General features: G+C 39.1%; 1 protein-coding gene across 2 annotated transcripts; it reads right to left on the bottom strand.

Annotated features, from left to right (window-relative positions):
* Positions 1–187: 187 nt before the first annotated feature.
* Positions 188–16,768, bottom strand: LOC137273652 (sec1 family domain-containing protein 2-like). 2 transcript variants are annotated; one of them, XM_067806441.1, is made up of 16 exons: positions 16,630–16,768; positions 13,446–13,646; positions 11,883–12,119; positions 10,853–11,005; positions 9,409–9,486; positions 7,986–8,117; positions 7,351–7,523; positions 5,915–6,011; positions 5,155–5,282; positions 3,797–4,012; positions 3,297–3,387; positions 2,607–2,670; positions 2,371–2,473; positions 1,571–1,726; positions 889–1,021; positions 188–350 (listed from the first exon to the last, which is right to left on the bottom strand). In XM_067806441.1, the coding sequence occupies exons 2-16, from the start codon at positions 13,617–13,619 to the stop codon at positions 258–260; spliced, it is 2,028 nt and encodes a 675-aa protein (XP_067662542.1). In that variant the 5' UTR covers positions 13,620–13,646; positions 16,630–16,768; the 3' UTR covers positions 188–257. The 2 variants fall into 2 exon arrangements, with proteins under 2 accessions (XP_067662542.1, XP_067662541.1); XM_067806440.1 differs by having other exon boundaries at positions 195–350; positions 16,689–16,767.
* Positions 16,769–18,132: the final 1,364 nt, after the last annotated feature.

Raw genomic sequence — 18,132 nt, forward strand, 5'->3', positions numbered from 1 at the left:
TTGTCTCAGCAGACAATGCTGAAATGAATTGTTGTCTCAGCTTACAGGCATGAACATTTTTAACGGAAAACCAAAAATATTCTGCCTGATGCACATAACAAACATCTGTGAGTTGACTACTACCTCTCTATCCTTGCAATCCAAACACATAAGTAGGTCAGTTAGAAATGAAAATACACACATAAAACATGCTTACATGAAAACAAGTTTTATTGCCTCATTTCCCTCTATACATACAAAACAGATCAACAACAAGACTACATAACAGCATCTGGATCCACATTGTTCTGGCAGAAAATAGATTGGAGAACATCAGTTCCTCGCAACAGTCTTGTACTACCAATGACAACCTGTAAATCGAGAGAAAACACGCTGAATTGCTCTATGGTCTGTTTAGGTCTCATATTTCAGGGTCCACTATCACAAAGCTTTAACTGATCCAGGGCAAATGTAACAGTACGTTTGATTTCATTTGAGACCAATTAATTGGTCATTAACACAAAGTCTAATAATTGCACTACCAAATCTTGCCCACTGACATGAAATCAACACGCCAACTCATAATTTTGTGCAATTCATCGGGAACAGGATCGTCCTTGTGCTGAGATTGTCTTGTCCACAGACACAAAATGCACTTGCAAAAAGAGTTCGCTGAAATCTGATACAACTGAGAGTCGGCCCTATTGTTACAGGTAAAAGTATTGCAATGCTTTTAGTCAAGCTTTTACCCTATTATTAGAGTTGAAAGAACTGGTCGGATGATATACCTGTGGGTTCAGAATCTCCTTTCTGTTATAGCTCATATACAAGTCAGTCCACACACCTGTAAACACACCTTGGTAGCATTTATGTAAAGCTACATATGAAAGTACTGATAAGGTAACATACTTGTTTATCAAGCTTCATCTTGTCCACTACATCTCTGACCTGCTTCACCTCTGTTGCGGTCACTCCACCTACCACAAACACTAGCAGCAGTGGGTGGTCACTGGGGCGGGGTTTGCTCACATTCATGAACAACCTGAAAATGTAACAGAAAACTACCTGTGTGCACACACTTTACCTGTAAATCATACATCAATAACAATAGACATCAACCTCAGCACAATCAGAAACAGAATGGACACTGTTTGTCGGTTACTGAGAGAGTAAGGTCAGTTGTTAGACTTCTAGCTGTGTCAATCCAGTGAAAGGAATTGAGTTTTATGCTGATTGTGAGTGAGCGGGTTAGTGGAGTTGAGTCATGTTTTATGCTGCGTTTAAGCAATATTCCATCAATATCATGGTACCAGAAATGGGCTTCACACATAGTACGCACCAATCCATGTCATACCAAGACCCACTATTGAAAGACAGTACTTGTGTTGCCACCACTGATCATTTTGCATAGAATCAATGTACTATGTACAAGTGTGAGAACCATGTTTAAGAGTAAGATCTGGTTTAACTTTCATAAGTGTTTCCTACTCTTGATTAAAAGCGTTTTAGGCCAACCAACTACCAGCAGAAACCGAACATAGCTTCACTCAGAAAGATATGTTCAAAGCTTGAAACATTAACGGCCAGTTACCCAAATCCTGATTTCAAGAAATCTTTGAGTCCACTTGATTTGAATTCTAGATCCGTAAGCTCAGGCTTGTCAGGGCTGAAGATCTGTTCCACTACTGTCTTCAACAGAGGCTTCATACTGGCTGGACTGATGGCTGTAGATGGCTCCAGGATGGATCTGAGTAAACAAGATAACATGTAGAAATTCTGAACTAACATATAAACAGACAAGAATAGACCCATATAGTAGATTTATACACAGACATGCAGTAATGTAAGTGAACAGTCACACACGACAAGATGCAGGAATGATCCTATGGAACCACAGAGGCCAGTTTGGGTTGTTTGTTGTTTAATGCTGCACTCAGCAATACTTCAGCTGTCGACTATAAATAATCAGGTCTGGACCAGGCAATCCAGGAACTGACATCACTAGCAGTTATCTATGCAACTGGGATACGATGATGTGTCAACCAAGTCTGCAAGTCTGACCACATGATCCTGTTAGTTGCCTCTTCTGACAAGCATGGGTTGCTGAAGACCTATCTTCTGGACAAGAAAGGCCAGCATTCAGATACACGACAAGGAGACAGCAAGACACAAGCAGTCACACAGAGAGACAAACAAGACACTACAAACTGAAAGTAGAGTAGATATATTGAAGCAGAAACACAGAGGTGTACAGGTAAAAATACACACAGAAAGTTTGGTAGACTGCCAAACATACAGACTGGTAGACTCACAAATTGGTAGGAAGCAAAATGAAGACACAAAAATACTCAAAAGTACGCAGGGACAGACAGACAGACAGACGGAACCTACTGGAAGTTCTTGAGGTCTTCCCGAGCTGCCCCTACAGCCTCCAGCTTGCTCCACACATCCTCCAGCAGGTCCCTCACTATACTGCCACTCACAGTGTCTCCCACTGCAACATTTTGATTATTTTTTTCAGCTAACTAGTTGTATGCCTTTTTTACATGAAGTGTAATCAAAAGTGGATGATCACCCAGAAATAGGGCGAGGTTTTATAAAAGTAGCTACAAATTCAGCAAACTCACCGACAGAATGTATCACAGGCGGTAAGTCGGACTTCTCAGCTAAGATAGCTTCCACAAGCTGGTCCTGAACAAAGATCAAATAAAATCAGGCAAGAAAAAAGAGGGTTTTATTAGGTTTGGTACTGTTTTTGATGAACTAAGGGCACATACCAACTGTTACACAGCCACAAATTTAGTTATATCAGAGACGCATATATAAAAGTGACTGCCTGTAACAGTTATACAGTATCCATTTCTGGATGGTAAATTTTTAAACCATTCAGCTAAATCAACACAAAATTGACTCACTTACCTGCACAAAGCTTTGATCTAAACTGAATGTGTGAAATGAGTCTCACATGTCTTGAGATGAGACAAGACCTGCTAAACTGGATTAATGACTGGTTCGCAGTGTGTTGGTGGTGATTAGTAGGCCTATCTGACACTGAGTGAGCCACTGAGTTGTTACCGATAAGTTGTTTATGTAGTCAATGCAATAAAAGTGAAATGTGTCCATATTCATTTCAAGTCATGGGTAATCCATCTTTTTTTGATGATCATGAAGATTTTCCTTGAGATGTACAAAAACAAAACATCCAGATATCCAGAACATTTACACAAAAACGAATGTATCCAGGTATCCGAGGACTCACTTTAATTGTTTCTGAATCAGGACTTTTGAAAGTCTGAAGCAGCAAGAACTTCACCAACCTGCACTTCCAGTTCCTCGTCTCCACAGTCTCCTCCTGACAGAGAGTACAGGAACGTCAGCACCATCAAAACATCATCCAGACTATGGGACCTACTCACAGACAGATGGAAAAAAGATGTGATAAAGTGTTGTGTTCTGATTTACGGTTGATTTGCAGTTGAAGACAGAAATTCTTTTTCTCTTCTGTCTTCCTGGGCATCTACGCCTCTGTACTGATCTCTCCTCGTTCAGGGGCCAACTCAGGACATACCCCTACAAATTAGCTTTTTACGAGCGAATGATTCCCAGTAATCTCTCTCCTTTGACTCTCTTGGATATAGTGACTCTGGAGCTCTTTTTTGTGACCTGAGTGCATGCCACTGACATGGATATATACGCTATATAAATATTCTGTTAACATTATTATTTTACAGAAACAAACAATATTGGCACATTCTAAAACATTTTCATGATTTCATCATTTTGTTACTGTGACCTATCTAAAGCTAGATGGACTAACCTCTGATTGGCTGGAAGCTGTAGTTGACCTTTGAGCAAGGTCAGTATGTGGGACAGACCGCCAGCAGAGCTGTCATCTCCAACAAGCTGGATAAGATTCTTTTCAGTGCTTAATAGGTTGTCATGGCGAGCGGTATCCTGATGTTTCAATGCCTGTGATGTTGCCATGGCAACCTGGAGAGTATCTAGATGAGACTCAATGGCAGCATAGTTGCCTCTGACAAATAAAAACATCATAATATGTCACAACTTTTGCATCTTTGTTGGAGCAAAATGATTTTTTTCATGTAAACATATCCTCATGCAAAGACGTGTACATCTAAACCTGCAATGTTGCTGTGGACAGCAACCACCCCCCCTGTTTGCTGAACACAGCTATCAGCAATACTGAACGCATATGGCAGTAGTCTGGAAATGCTTGAGTCTGGACCAGACAATCCAGTGACTGACATCATGAGAATCAATCCACTCAAATGGTATATGATGACATGCATCAAACAAATATCATTCAAACCTAACTGCCAGTCCAAGAAGGGCTGGTTTAAAAGGTCAATAATCGGGACTATTGTTGTTGGGAATCATTACTAAAGATCATCGATATGAAAATTGTATAACCAAAAATACTGTATATGACCTATTGTGATGAAATGATTATCAAATTTACTCAGAAAATACACAAAGTTAGATCTTTATTCATGGGCTGCTTCTAAAATATGTTCTTGATGGGAATTTTGTGGGAAAATCTAGCATACATATGTCACCACTCACTACTGATGTGACGTGTTGATTTCTTTGAGATTCTTTAGTCATTTTTGCTTAAAGTTACTACTCTAATATTTAGCAAATTTGATCAGCATTCATTTGACGACGATCTGGTATCTACAATAAACAGCATCAAGCAATAATTCCAAAGACATTCTTCTTCTGGGGATGATGGCAAACTATCCACAACTGTACATGCTCATGCACACTTTGCCTGCTTGAGAAAGATTTTAAATGACAAAGTAGACACATTTTATGGAAAAGAGCTTCTTTATATAGAGAAGGCTCATTATACTGAGTAGGTGAGTGAGTTTAGTTTTACGCCACACGCAGCAATATTCTAACCATGTGGTGGTGGTCTGTAAATAATCAAGTCTGGATCAGAAAATCCAGTAATCAACACCATGAGTATCCATCTAAGCAACTGGGATGAGATGACAGGTCAACAAAGTCAGCAAGCCTGACCACCTGATCCTGTTTGTCACCTCTTGAGACAACCATGGGTTACTGAAGATCAGTTCTAACCAGGATCTTCATGGTTTGAATGTTTGGCCAACTATATGAGGTAGAGTGTTAAAAAAAGTAATCTTTTCCTACTTGAATAAATTGAGTGTGGTGTCTAGCTGTTCTGCAGTCACACGTCCTGGTTTGCCTGCCAAGTTGACAGGAAGCTTCTCACTGGTAGCAGCTTCAACTAGCCGTCGATTTACAGCCATTAAACATTCCTGATAATCAAATTGAGAGGATGAAGCATAATAAACTATACCATTTAACAGACATATTAAAGAATGTTGCGATGAATACCATAGCTTTTCATTAAGAGTACTTTGATAACCTGCACAGCTCCATCTGAGGTCTTAATATCTCAGTCAGTTGACCATCAGGACATGGGTTCAGAGTGATCTCCCCTTACAAGTTCCACTCCACAAAACTATATAGACTGTAGCAGGCATAGAGCAGATGTTTGGTACCCTGAAGCACCTCGAAGCTAGGACTGAATAAAAATGTGATACATTATGATTCAGTTTTTAATCAAAATCTGCACAGTATATAAAAATAACAATCTTTGGGTCCATATTTATTCTTAGTTTCTATGGCCATTGCACATGCTGAAAGTGTCCACAGATATTTTCAAGCAGGTGACATTTTGTGTTGATCTGGATTTGTTGTGCACTTCTTCCTGTATTCAGAAATATATCTGGATGAACTAACCAAACCTGGTGGTTGTATATAAGCTTAAAAGCCTAGTTGGCTTCATGAACTTTACTTGGCTGATGAACATGTTGTGATTTAAGAAACACAATAACAGTACTATTGAATACAAAGCCACATTTGGTTGAGTGTAGCTAATAGTCACCTTGTGTTTACCAAACACCAGGTTCTGTAGATGAGTAGGTTGTGAAGAGAAGCTCCCCGATGCAAGACTCCCTGGGACAATGACATTTTTAGCATCCCTACAACAAACAACATAAGAATTCAGTGATACGTCAGAGATGTGGGCTGTAGCACAGATTGAAGGGAAATGAAGTGTAAAGCTCCCTCCAGAATCTTCAGAGGAATGAGGCGACACCATATTTTTTTTTAGCATTGATTAACTAGCACAGTAATGAAAAACAAGCATAGTCACTCAGGGGACTTAATCCCCTACAATATATTATCAAATAAAACTCAAAAAGTAATGAAAGTGAACTTTGTAGTTTAAGATGAAGTTAAATGTCAACAAATACATGACCAGTCAAGCTCGCTTGATATCTTGCTCTGTAGCTGTTCAAACACACTAATTTCATGACTCACGTTGGCCTTGGCATGAATGTCATAGAGTATGAAATATGCCAAAATATTAATGAAGAGAGTCTGTGAAGAAAATCCAGTGAACCGTTCCTGAGATATCTTGCTGACAAGCTTTACACATATGTGAAGGTCACCAAAATCAATAGGGTCTGGCACCTACTCCAGGTGAAGCTTTGTATCAAACATGAAGAAAATCTGATAAATTGTTCTCAAGGTATCTCAATGATTTGGTTAAAATATTGAAGTCCCCATGTAAACTTGAAATGAAGGTCAGGGTCATCAAATCTAACTGGGACCTACCTCATACTGTGATGAACCTTGTTACCAGACATGAAAAGAATCTAGTTCTTAGGATATCGCAATTCATACGTACAGATGTATGTGCCAGAGGGGAACAAAAAATACTAGATTAAATTTTGATAATATAGGGTTAGACAAACAAAAGGCAATAATCATAGAATGCTACAAAATTATGTATCTTATATTGAAGCCATTGATAAATATGCTTTCTTGATAGAGAAAAGAAAAAACGCAGGAGCAAATTAATGTGCTTAAGGAACAACATAATTCACCAAATAAACCCTTGGATTAAGAATGAAAAAGAATATTATCAAGTTGAATAAATAGCACAGTGCAACCTTTCTGAAGTCATGTTGATATAACATCTTGAGTTAATTTATAATTGGTTCAAGAGGACTTTTCTTGCCCACTTAACAATGTGAGTGAGTGAGTTTAGTGTCATGCCGCTTTGAGCAATATTCCGGCAATATCACAACACATGACACCAGAAATGGGCTTCACACTCTGCACCTATATAGGGAATCGAACACATGTCTTTCGTGATCAAACACTTTAACCACTTAACTACCTCATTGCCCCAGCTCACACAATAAACTCCAAACAAGTACAACAAAGCATATGCATGAGTAGCCTGATATGCTTCAACCTCTGAAAAGCAAGCTCCGTCTGTGATCAGATGCATTTTATAATCTGTGCACTCACTTTACGATGGAGCAGAGAGGGGTCATGTCAACCATGACATCGGCGTTGTGACGAGGTAACGATGGCAGGACACTGGTGATCTTGTCCAGGAGAGTGTCCAGCTGGTGTCCGGCAGGGGATGCAAGGTCCAGTGTGCGGTCAATCAGGACAACTGAAGCTCTGTTGGAGACATTCTGAAACAGGGCAAACAAGAGCTCTGTTCTGTAAGAAAAACAGTCATGTGCCACTGGCATTCATCACCAAGCAAAAATGTACCCGGAAGAATCTTGTTGAATTTGGCTCCTTCTTACACACATTGTATGGAGAAGTGAATGAGTGTGGTTTTATGCCAGTTTCAGCACTATTCTTGAAGTATCACAGCAGTGACACCAACATTGGGGTTCACACACAGTACACATGGGTAATGACACCTATACTGGGACTGGGGAAAGTATTGCAGATTACAAACAGTATCTTACATTTTAAATATAAAAAATCCAAGTCAATGAAAGGTTAAAAATCTCCACAAAAGGGGACTTGACACATCCAAGCTCGGTTATATTATAATGTACCATTTCTTCGATATCATGCATATTTTCTCTCTTATTCCTGGTCCATAAGAATTCCTTTAGTCCAATACAGACAAGTGACCTCACCTTCCTTCTGATCTTGGCAGGTGGGTAGTTTTCAATCTCAGTGGCCAGTAGTCGACTTGTGTGACCCACACTGTACAGGTCCTCCCTGACCCCGAGGTCACTCAGCAAGGCATGGAAGCAGCAAGCAAGCCTCTGTAACCATGGTAACAGTACTCAATATAGGAGGTAACTCTTGTTGGCTTAAGAATTAACCTTACATCAAGAATTATCTCTCCTCATGTAGCAAACAGCTTCCTATGTTCACATGGCAGCTATAACAGTAGAGGAAACTGGTTCTAGATGATTTTGAAAGGGATGTGACTAATGCAAAAGAGTTAGCTGGTAGACTTGACAATCCACTTTTCATAGTATACAGAACTTTCAAGAATATTCAGTCAGGAGTTGGGACTGAGCACAAGTAGGGAGGCCAAGGACGTTCAGTTATGGATCACCAGTGATTTGGTCAGATTGTGAGAAGGGAAAAATTGACAAGTGTTGAGAATATCAGATGTGAGATGATTAATAGAGGCAGTCCTCAGGTATGTAATGAAACCCTGACACAAGAATTACAAAGACTTATCTGGGTGAAAAAGCATGGAATTCCCTTGTCATTGATGAAACTGGAAATTGCTTTAACTGGTCTAGGGATCACCCAAATCAAGACTGGGATCAATGTTTTCTTTTCTGATTACAATTCTGCATGTTTTTTTCCCAAACTGTGTGAAAATCTGAACAAACAATACTTTGAAACTTATCTATTGATGCCACAAACACAGCCCATAGTTCCAACAGCCTGACCACTATATGAAGATAACTGGATTTTCTAGCATGTTAACAACCAAAACACACTGTGGGCTGCACAAACCAGTGATTGTTGGACGAAAATGTTCAAGTTATTAAAAGGCTCAGGTACACTCCACATCTTAACCCCTTATCCATAGTAAAACTTCTATATAGAGTAGAAGCTGTCTAAACCGGCACTCATTGGAACTGAAGAAATAATCTGGTTTGGGCAATATGCCAGATTGTAGAGCTGATGATGAGTATACAAGCCACAGATGGGACTGAGATGTTACACCCGTGTTGACAACATGCCAGATTGGACAGATGCTGGTTTTGACAGCTTCCACTGTACACGTATTAGATATCTGCTGAAACAAGTATGTCAATGATATCTGGGATACTATATTTTGATGTTGTACAACATTTCTGCAGTATCTTTGCAGTTTGAAAATGTCAAGAGACACTCAACATTCAGTCTGCTTTCGTCCATCCAAAAACAATTCTTACTGGAGTGTTTGAGCTACATCTCATACTGACCTCTGTGGCCAAATTATTTTGAATATCAAATATCAACACAAAAAATATCCGATGAAAATAATAAGTTCTGATAACCCAGGATCTCAATATGATACCCGGAAACCTTGAAGCATAAAAAGGTTACCTTGAAAGTTATCTGTAATGCTTTGGGAAGATGATGACATTCAATCTCTGACAAGGAGTTAAATGACGCCTTGTCTCCCTAGAAAACACAGATTGTTAACATGTAAATATGTACGCAATACATCTTAAAACATAACAATTACACAACTTCTACAAACATACAAGCCTGAATCAAACCTTCTTACTGCGCACCATGACAACATATTTTACTGGACACAATCCTTTCCTTATTGTTATCTTCTGAATATCATGATCAGTTTCTTTAATATGCTATTTACGTATTTTCCATTTTTTATAACCTACGAGGGTGCACATATCGGGGTTCATATTTTTCATACGATTCCCTAGGGCACAATATCACTTTGTCATGCCATGTCATGAACAATGCCATGACATCACAATTCTTCTGTGACATTGTGTTCTACATGCGGCCTCGGCGGGTAGTCAGTCCATGTTTGAAAGTACATTTGGGTTCATTTTCCTCAATTTAAAGATTTCAGTAATAAACAGAATATTATATTTATGCCCATAACATACCATGCTGACTACACTTGTGCTGTTATATCGGTTTATCCCTCAACTCTCACATGGGAAATACTAACATTTAGGCACTGGTGTCGTGAACATACTATGATATAATATCCTCTATATATTTTACATGATGTCAAATAAATGATTAAAGTATCTGCAAATTTCTTGTTTAAGTGGATGTCATCTGGGTGGATTTTGACAGTTCACTTTAGACACTACACAAGTTTGTTTGGGTAGAAAAACAAATAATACATCACAACTAGAATTGATAATTTATCGGGGATTTCTCAGTGACAATGTTCAGCATTGATGTATTAAGAAGCAACCACCATATCAGTGTTAATAACTTACACTAATGTATTATCAGAGGGCAACAGACAATGTGCTTCTCTGAAGGATTATGTCTGTGCTGCTTGAAGTCACTCTAACTTTGTCTAAGTAAACTTAGTCTCAGTATTATTCATTAGACACCTCTACTGAGTCTAACAAACCCTAGTAGGAGGTCACGTCAGGTAACCTTGAGATTGACCAATTAGAACACAGTTTACCATCTCGCAAAAGTGGACATTTGTACATACCTTTTGAACTTTTGTCTCCAAAAGGTTTGTACTCAAAAGATTCCGAAAGTTATTTTCCACACGATGGCTTCTGGGTGATGCACATGGAGCACAACAACACTATCAACAGTGAGTAAACAACACTATCAACAGTGAGTAAACAACACTATCAACAGTGAGTAAACAGTCGCTGAAAATAGCGTTTTTGTCAATATTCAAGAAAGTCGGCTTGCGGATATATTGGCTAGCGGCAACATGTCATCAGAAAGCCTAAGTTTACCTAGACTGACTTGAAGTCAGTTTCATGAACAATACCATTAAGCCCAATGAATTTTGTGATTTGACATCTTCACCAACCTTGACCTTGTGAGTGGTGTTGTACTGTAGCTGTATGTGTTGCACATCTGTCTCAAGTAACGGGAACACTTGAGAGAAAGCTGGTGTGATGAAGAGCCCAGGACATATGTCAGCAGTGAAGAGAGGGATGTGAAATATTTCTGCAGTGTAATTCTGCAAAAGTACAATGTAATCACATTCATTAAAAAACTCACTGGGACATGGAAGAGCAATGACCTACTTTTGTCCCACTTGCTTGACAGCCAGACAAACAAACAAATCTGCTTTAGTTGCCAATATACCATGTTAACATTGAAAGCTTCAGTCAGTTTTGATAAATTATTTGTAACAAGCACTAAACATCTCAACTCACAACCGACCTGATGGGTATCGTGCTCCAGGACAGAAGCCAAGAAAATTTGGGTTAGATTTGGTCTTCAGCAACTCATGCTTGTCGGCATCAGGTACTCAGGCTTGATGACTTGGCTCACACATGTCATCATATCCCAACAGCACAGAACATGCGCATGTTGTTGATCACCAGATTGTCTGGTCCAGACACAATTATTTACATATTGTTGCTGGAATATTGCTGAGAGCACTGTCCAACAACAAACCAATTCCTGGGTAGACATCTGAAGTGACTCGCCTGAGTTGCATGTTGCTAGTTGTGGAAATGGTAAGACTTTATGGAACGTTGAATTTTAAAAAGCCAAAGTGATAAAAACACTGTTTCAATATCAGTTTTCACAAGTTTTGTGTGAAGTGGCTTCATAATGAAAGTCATTAAAATGGTCTTACTTGCAAATGAAGAACCTTGCAAGGGGACAGTACTTTGCAAAGCATCCTTACAACAGGTTAGTACTCTACTGTCTACACATGAGGACACTACTCTACACAGCACCTGACAAGGGGACTGTACTCTACACAACCTCTGGAAGGGGTAATACTAAGGGGAAGGGGACTTAACTCTGGAAACCTGGATGTCATTGTCAAGATCTTAATGCCTTGTCTGAAATGTTTAGTAAATACCTAAAGTCTCAGCACTCACCATGTTTCCCATCCACTGAAGCAGAAGATCTTCCATGTCATCAAAGTCTTGCTTGTCATCAACCTCAGCACTTCCTGTGCGGTCGAAAGCATGCACATTTGTGCTGACAGAGGAGATGACAACAACATACTGGAAGTTGCTCTGCTCAACAACATCCTTCAACACATCCTGAGTCACAGAGTCTCGCAACATGGAGCTGACAATGAACACTGCCTTCTTCTGATTAGGGTCTGCTTTCTGAAACACAGTGGAACTAATGCATCAACAAATATTTGCTTTCCAAAAGAAAAAAAGGTGATGTATGTATTGCTTGACCTCTGCTTAACTGCTTTATGTGATATCCACTATATCATCACTGAAAAAAGAAATAAATAAAAATATATGTGCCTTCCAATATACCTGTTATATTAGATGTGGTTTTTGTTGCCACCCAATTTTAGAAGTAAACAAAACAAAAGACAGTCCCTATACCCGAATGCAAGATCAATATCTCAAGGCCTCCATTCTATTTACCAGTCTAACATCCATTGTCTGGTGCTCATATTCATTGTGGATGTGCCTCATGGCATTGTGTGAAATAGGATATGTCCAGGTAAACAAAGTTTTTCAGAATCAACAATACAGTGGAGACATTTATGATTTAGCTCTGCAATATATTCATTTACAGTCGAACCTTGTTTACTCATACCCCACAATTCTGGAAAATCCCACCTTCCGGACGATTTTTATGTGAAACGAAACTTACGTTCATTAATTGTACTCGCTTAACCGGACCCTTCGCTTCCGGACTTGGACGGTGAATTTTCAAACCATTCCCATAGATTTCCATTAAAAAATGAACCAGTTATCCGCACGGAGAGATGTGTGCAACGTGCATGTGTATGTGTAACGTCAATACCATTTGCCACACGACTATGTGATTTCATTCTTAATCCATCGGTAGGCATTTGGTGTGAATTGATTAATTAGCCATCAAAACACTAGTGACGCGTGCCATTCGGGTTGTTCATTAGGATTTGGTGCGTGTGAGAACATCTTATCAGTAACGAAAAGATATGTTAAGTTGGATTAAGGTAAACTACACTGTAGTTGTAGTGTATATAACATTTATAAATCGACCCCTGCTCTCTGTGTTCCGGTTTCCATGTATTATCGGTACACCTGTATGTTATGATGATTCACTGTTATTACTAATGACTGTTGATTTATTGATATACATTCATGAAAATATTTTGCTTTCACTTAATTTTCACGTTTTGCTTGTTTGACCAAGTTAACATCTCACTATCTGGACGTTTTTCAAGTGAAACCAAAACGTCAAGATAACCGGGGTTCAGCTGTACATGTTTCAAGTAAATTTGTTCATTAAACATATATGACATCAACCTCTAAATAGTAGCATCTACTATCTACTGTCTAGAATGAATATGAAGATTGGTTCACACCACATGGTCTTATGACCTGGATCAAATGCTGAAACCCTAAGCTAGAAAAAAAAAGGTTGAGTGTTTCTAAAACTGAACTGCACAACATAAATACTTCAAAGCTTGACACAGGAATTACCTCAAAGGAAGAGAACTCTCGCACATCCACAGCTCCAGCCTCCAGGAGTCGAGCCATTCCCCCCTGCCAGTGTAGCAGCTCGGCACATGGGTCATCAACGTACACCACTGCCCTGTTCACCTTTAAGACTACATCCTCCCATAATGCCTTGGAGCACTGCCACGTTGACTTCATCTTTATCAAATGTTCAGTCACTCATACCTACAACACAGATGCAATCATGATGTTCAATTGTACGTTTGTTTGGCTATTTATATTATGACCAGACAATCCAGTGATTAGTTTCAATTCTGAACATCAATATACACAACTAGGATATGATGAAACCGAAGACATACACTAAGCAAGTCTGTTTGCCCAGTCTCGTCACTCACTCCTTCCAACAAGAATGGGCTGTTTTAGTCCATTTCTGACCTGTGTCCAAAGTATCTTAGGTAAATTAGTCATGTAGAAGAGTTACCAAGCACATTAGTGGAGAGTTGGTCAAGCAAATATGCAAGACACATTAATGAGAAAATGAAAAGATGGTGTGATTACAGAGTATGTTTACCTACACATTTTGTGACTATATTATCATGTTTACCAATAATGCTTTCCTTAAAGGGGCACTGATGCGGAGCGAATAATGTTTCTCGCCAACGGTCTAATTACGAAACCAAACCGCAATTTGGTCAGCGCCCGCTCCTTCGACCGTGACGGACGAAGGAACTGGGCTCCTGTCCATATTACCAGAATTTTTTCACCTAAACAGTCAGGAGGCCGGATGCCCATCATATGCCATTTGTTTAAAAATATCCATGGTATTCCTTGTCCGATCGTAACCAAATATCCCAGCAGTGTAGTACTTTTCGGATGCTTGGATGGTATAGTTACTGATCCAATTTGATCCTATTTCTGCGTTTTTAACCTCGATATTTAATCATGTTACATGAAAATATGATGTCTACAGGCACCCAGCAAGCCATTTGTTTCAGTACGGAAGATTGCAAAGCTTTATATTTAGGTAGTTTTGAGTGTTGGTTGAGCTGTGATAGCAAATATCATACGTAAATTTTGGTAGCTATGGTAGCTACAATGGTTTCTTATTTATGATAATAAAAACACACAGTTGATTTATTTGAATTCGTAAACAAAAAACGATGACTTTGCCTTTGGTAGAGAAATCTGAAAATTTTCTTACGTAAAAAACCCCTTATTTCACCTATTTACCAAAGTACACAGCAAATGCTAGTGTGTATTCCTTATGTAACGAAATTCCGTTGGTATCCTCAAAACAGTTTCGGCCCATAAGTGTTTTCAGGCTGCATGCGACACAGAGATTACATCTTCCTTGCTGTAACTCTCGCTTGATGGTGTAAATACACGTGTTATTTGTCATCATTCTCTGGATGGTCAATTAATGATTTTCTAACAGGTATAATTAGTAGTAACACCACTTCGGTTACTCAACAAAGGTTCCCATTTGGCATTTCTCCTGTCTGGAGTAAATAGTCAACATTATAAATTAAGGTCTGTAATGGCAAATGTATTGTATGTTATGTAATATGTGCATGTAAGTGATGCAAGAGGTTTTATCAGCTGAGTTACAAAAGCAAACATCAATCAAAGGATTAACCGATAACACACTGATTGATTAATTAGTTTTATCTTCTAGTGGATTTGTCAAAAGGCAGAGTGTGTAGATGACAACACCCTGTCGTAAAGTGTGAGTGCAAAAACAAAATCCCCCCTTCAAAGAATTAACCACCCTTGCGTTGATTGATTGATTGCTCATTATTGGTTAACTAAATTACTTAGAATAGTGGACATCATACAATTAGTTGCCAGGTGTGCTATCTTGGGAGACCAATGAGAGGTTTATCTGGTTTTCACCAATGTGAAAGACGTGAAACGATGTGTTACTTTTTCGCAAATGAGACAGTTGTAAGACACGCGACACAGAGCAGGATTATTTACCAGCTGCAGATGAATGGAATACGATTTCTTTTACGTGGATGTTGATGGATACACTCCTGAACAAGGTAGTAGCCTGACATTGTTGCTATAAAATTAGTCTGTTTTACATTTATTATTTGCATTTTGTTTTAATTTATTTGTTGTAGCATTCAGCAGAATCTGTATGACAGAAAACAGACACTAGATCGCGCATGTGTGTGAAATAGGGTCCACATTGGCAATCTATACAATGTATAAATGTTGCTGTTATGTTAGAAATTTACTATGAGTATAAGCAGATCGTGTGTTCTTTTATTAATTTTCAGAATCATACAAATATGACAATAAACTAATTAGGGTTATGAGGCAAAATATAGAGACGTACATTGGCTTCGTTATTTTTCCGTCCTAATAGTTTTTTACCATTTCTACCACTGGCAGATGATTAACCTTCAAAGTGTTTCATTTGTTTTCATAATACATTTGTAATGAAGTAAAAAAAGACAGTTGATCTGTCTATAATTAAACTATCAGTTGCGCCTACGGAGCAGCAGAGGTCACGAACCAGTCATGAATTCTGGGATATCATCCGGGTACTCACGGGAGAAAAACAATAACAAAAGTTTACACCAGTCCACGGAAATTGCTCCGCATTAGTGCCCCTTTAATACACTGGGTTAGCTGAGGGTTTCAGGTTTAGAGTTAGAGTTAGAGTTAAGGATTGGTTTGGGGAAAGCCTTTCCATCTTTTGCTGCCTGGGGGAGTACATCATGTGCTTTACTGGCTCCATACAAACGACGAACAACGATAAACACTGTTAGTTCTATTGTTCTGAATATCAAATTCGGACATTGATCAAGATGAGCAGATGCTGGCATTATAACATGAGCTCATAAAGTTGAAGATGTTGTTATCATGCAATGTACTCTTCATGCAAAACTCAATGATAGTCAATCGCTGTAACAAACGACTCTGCATTTCAGAGCAATTCATTTCAGCTGTTGACATAATCAGAACAACCCAAGTTATAACAGATGTCAGATCCAATGATAGTATGTTATGCAATGAGACAGACATATGGTATAGCATAAATAGTCTAAATCCAACCAGATAGTTCAAATGTTTAAATCCAAATGACAAGAACTGAAGAAGTTGAAGAACCTGTTCAGTAACGCGGACTGAATCATCTTGCTGGCAGTTTCACAGTAATGCGTGTTCTACAGAAAAATACAATGCGAAACATTCCTACCACTGGCGGGCTTCAAATCTGGAAACACAAATACATCGTCTGCTTATAACGGTTAATACCTTGATCAAAACAGACGAATCTCCGAACTTTACACATCTACAGTAAGTATTGAAAGTAGAGTTACCTGCCCCTATCTGTGCACACTCGGAAAATATCGGGTTTTCTCGGTAACTTTCGGCGTGTTATTTGTTTAAGCGCGAATATTGAGCGAAAACCTTCACGTCACGATTTCTCCGCGGGGATAAAACTAATGCCAGATTTTCCTGAGATCATTTATACTTTTTGAATGTCGTGCGTCTATACGAATTCATGGGAGTTACGATAACCTGTAGATTAATACCATAAGAGTGTCCGAAATGTATACGTACCATCTAAGACCATACAATGGTCCCTGGTGCCATCGACCCATGAAACGGGTTGGTATAATGGGTTTCAGTAACCTATACTTGTCGTAAGTGGTGACTGACGGGATCGGGTGGTCAGGCTCGCTGACTTGGTTGGCACATGTCATCTGTTTCCATTTGCGCAGATCGATGCTCATATACTGTTGATCAGTGGATTGTCTGATCCAGACACGATTATTTACAGGCAACGCCATATAGCTGGAATATTGCTCAGTGCTGTGTTATATAACCTCACATTGGTACAGGTTTCTGTAAGATATAAGGATCGTTGCTAAAACTCAGTTCACACAACACCCGTGTAAAATTGTCTCGAACAGATCGGAAGGTCACCCTTTCGGACCATTTAATGGCACTACATGTTTCATGATGTAATATTAACCGACCTTGCAAAAAATAAGGAACGATACAATGGAAATGTTTTCTATTGAGTTATATTTCGCAATCTGTGAAAAACAAAATACTTATTGCGTTTCGGAAACTGAAGATATTCGTGGCGACATTATAACTTGAACAAAATATGATTGCTTCATAAGAAAGAAATTACACTTTTTGCTGGCTATTGCAGATTAAGGTTTATATAGGTAAGCATTATGACAGACTGTCGTAATGGATGCATGCAGGAGCCATGATGTCAGATTATAGAAAATAATGAATCCTTTGGTCTAACGCTAGTTTGATGTACACTGAACGCTTTCGGGAAACGGAGTTTAGTTTTACGCCTCACTTAGCAATATTTCAGCTGTATAGTGGCGGTCAGTAAATAATCGAGTGTGGACCAGGCAATCCAGGGATCAAAAGGATGAACACCGATCTACGCAATTTGGATACGATGACATGTGTCAACCAAGTCAGCGTGCCTGAGCACACGATCAGGTTAGTCGCCTCTTTCTAGAACCATTGACATTGAGAGTCCCGGTACGCGAAATCCTGTGTTCACTGTAGCTTGACCAGTCCCACGAAAGCGAAACCAGTAGTATAGGGAATGGGGGTTCTGGACCACTTTCAAAAAAAGTCTCTACAACGCCTTATTTAGTAAATAAGGCGTTGGTTGGGCCCTTAGCTCTTGCTACTATTACCCCTACTACAGTGTGTTGGTAGG

Source organism: Haliotis asinina, chromosome 2 (genome assembly GCF_037392515.1).
Source record: "Haliotis asinina isolate JCU_RB_2024 chromosome 2, JCU_Hal_asi_v2, whole genome shotgun sequence".
In the NCBI taxonomy this organism is placed as follows: domain Eukaryota; kingdom Metazoa; phylum Mollusca; class Gastropoda; order Lepetellida; family Haliotidae; genus Haliotis; species Haliotis asinina.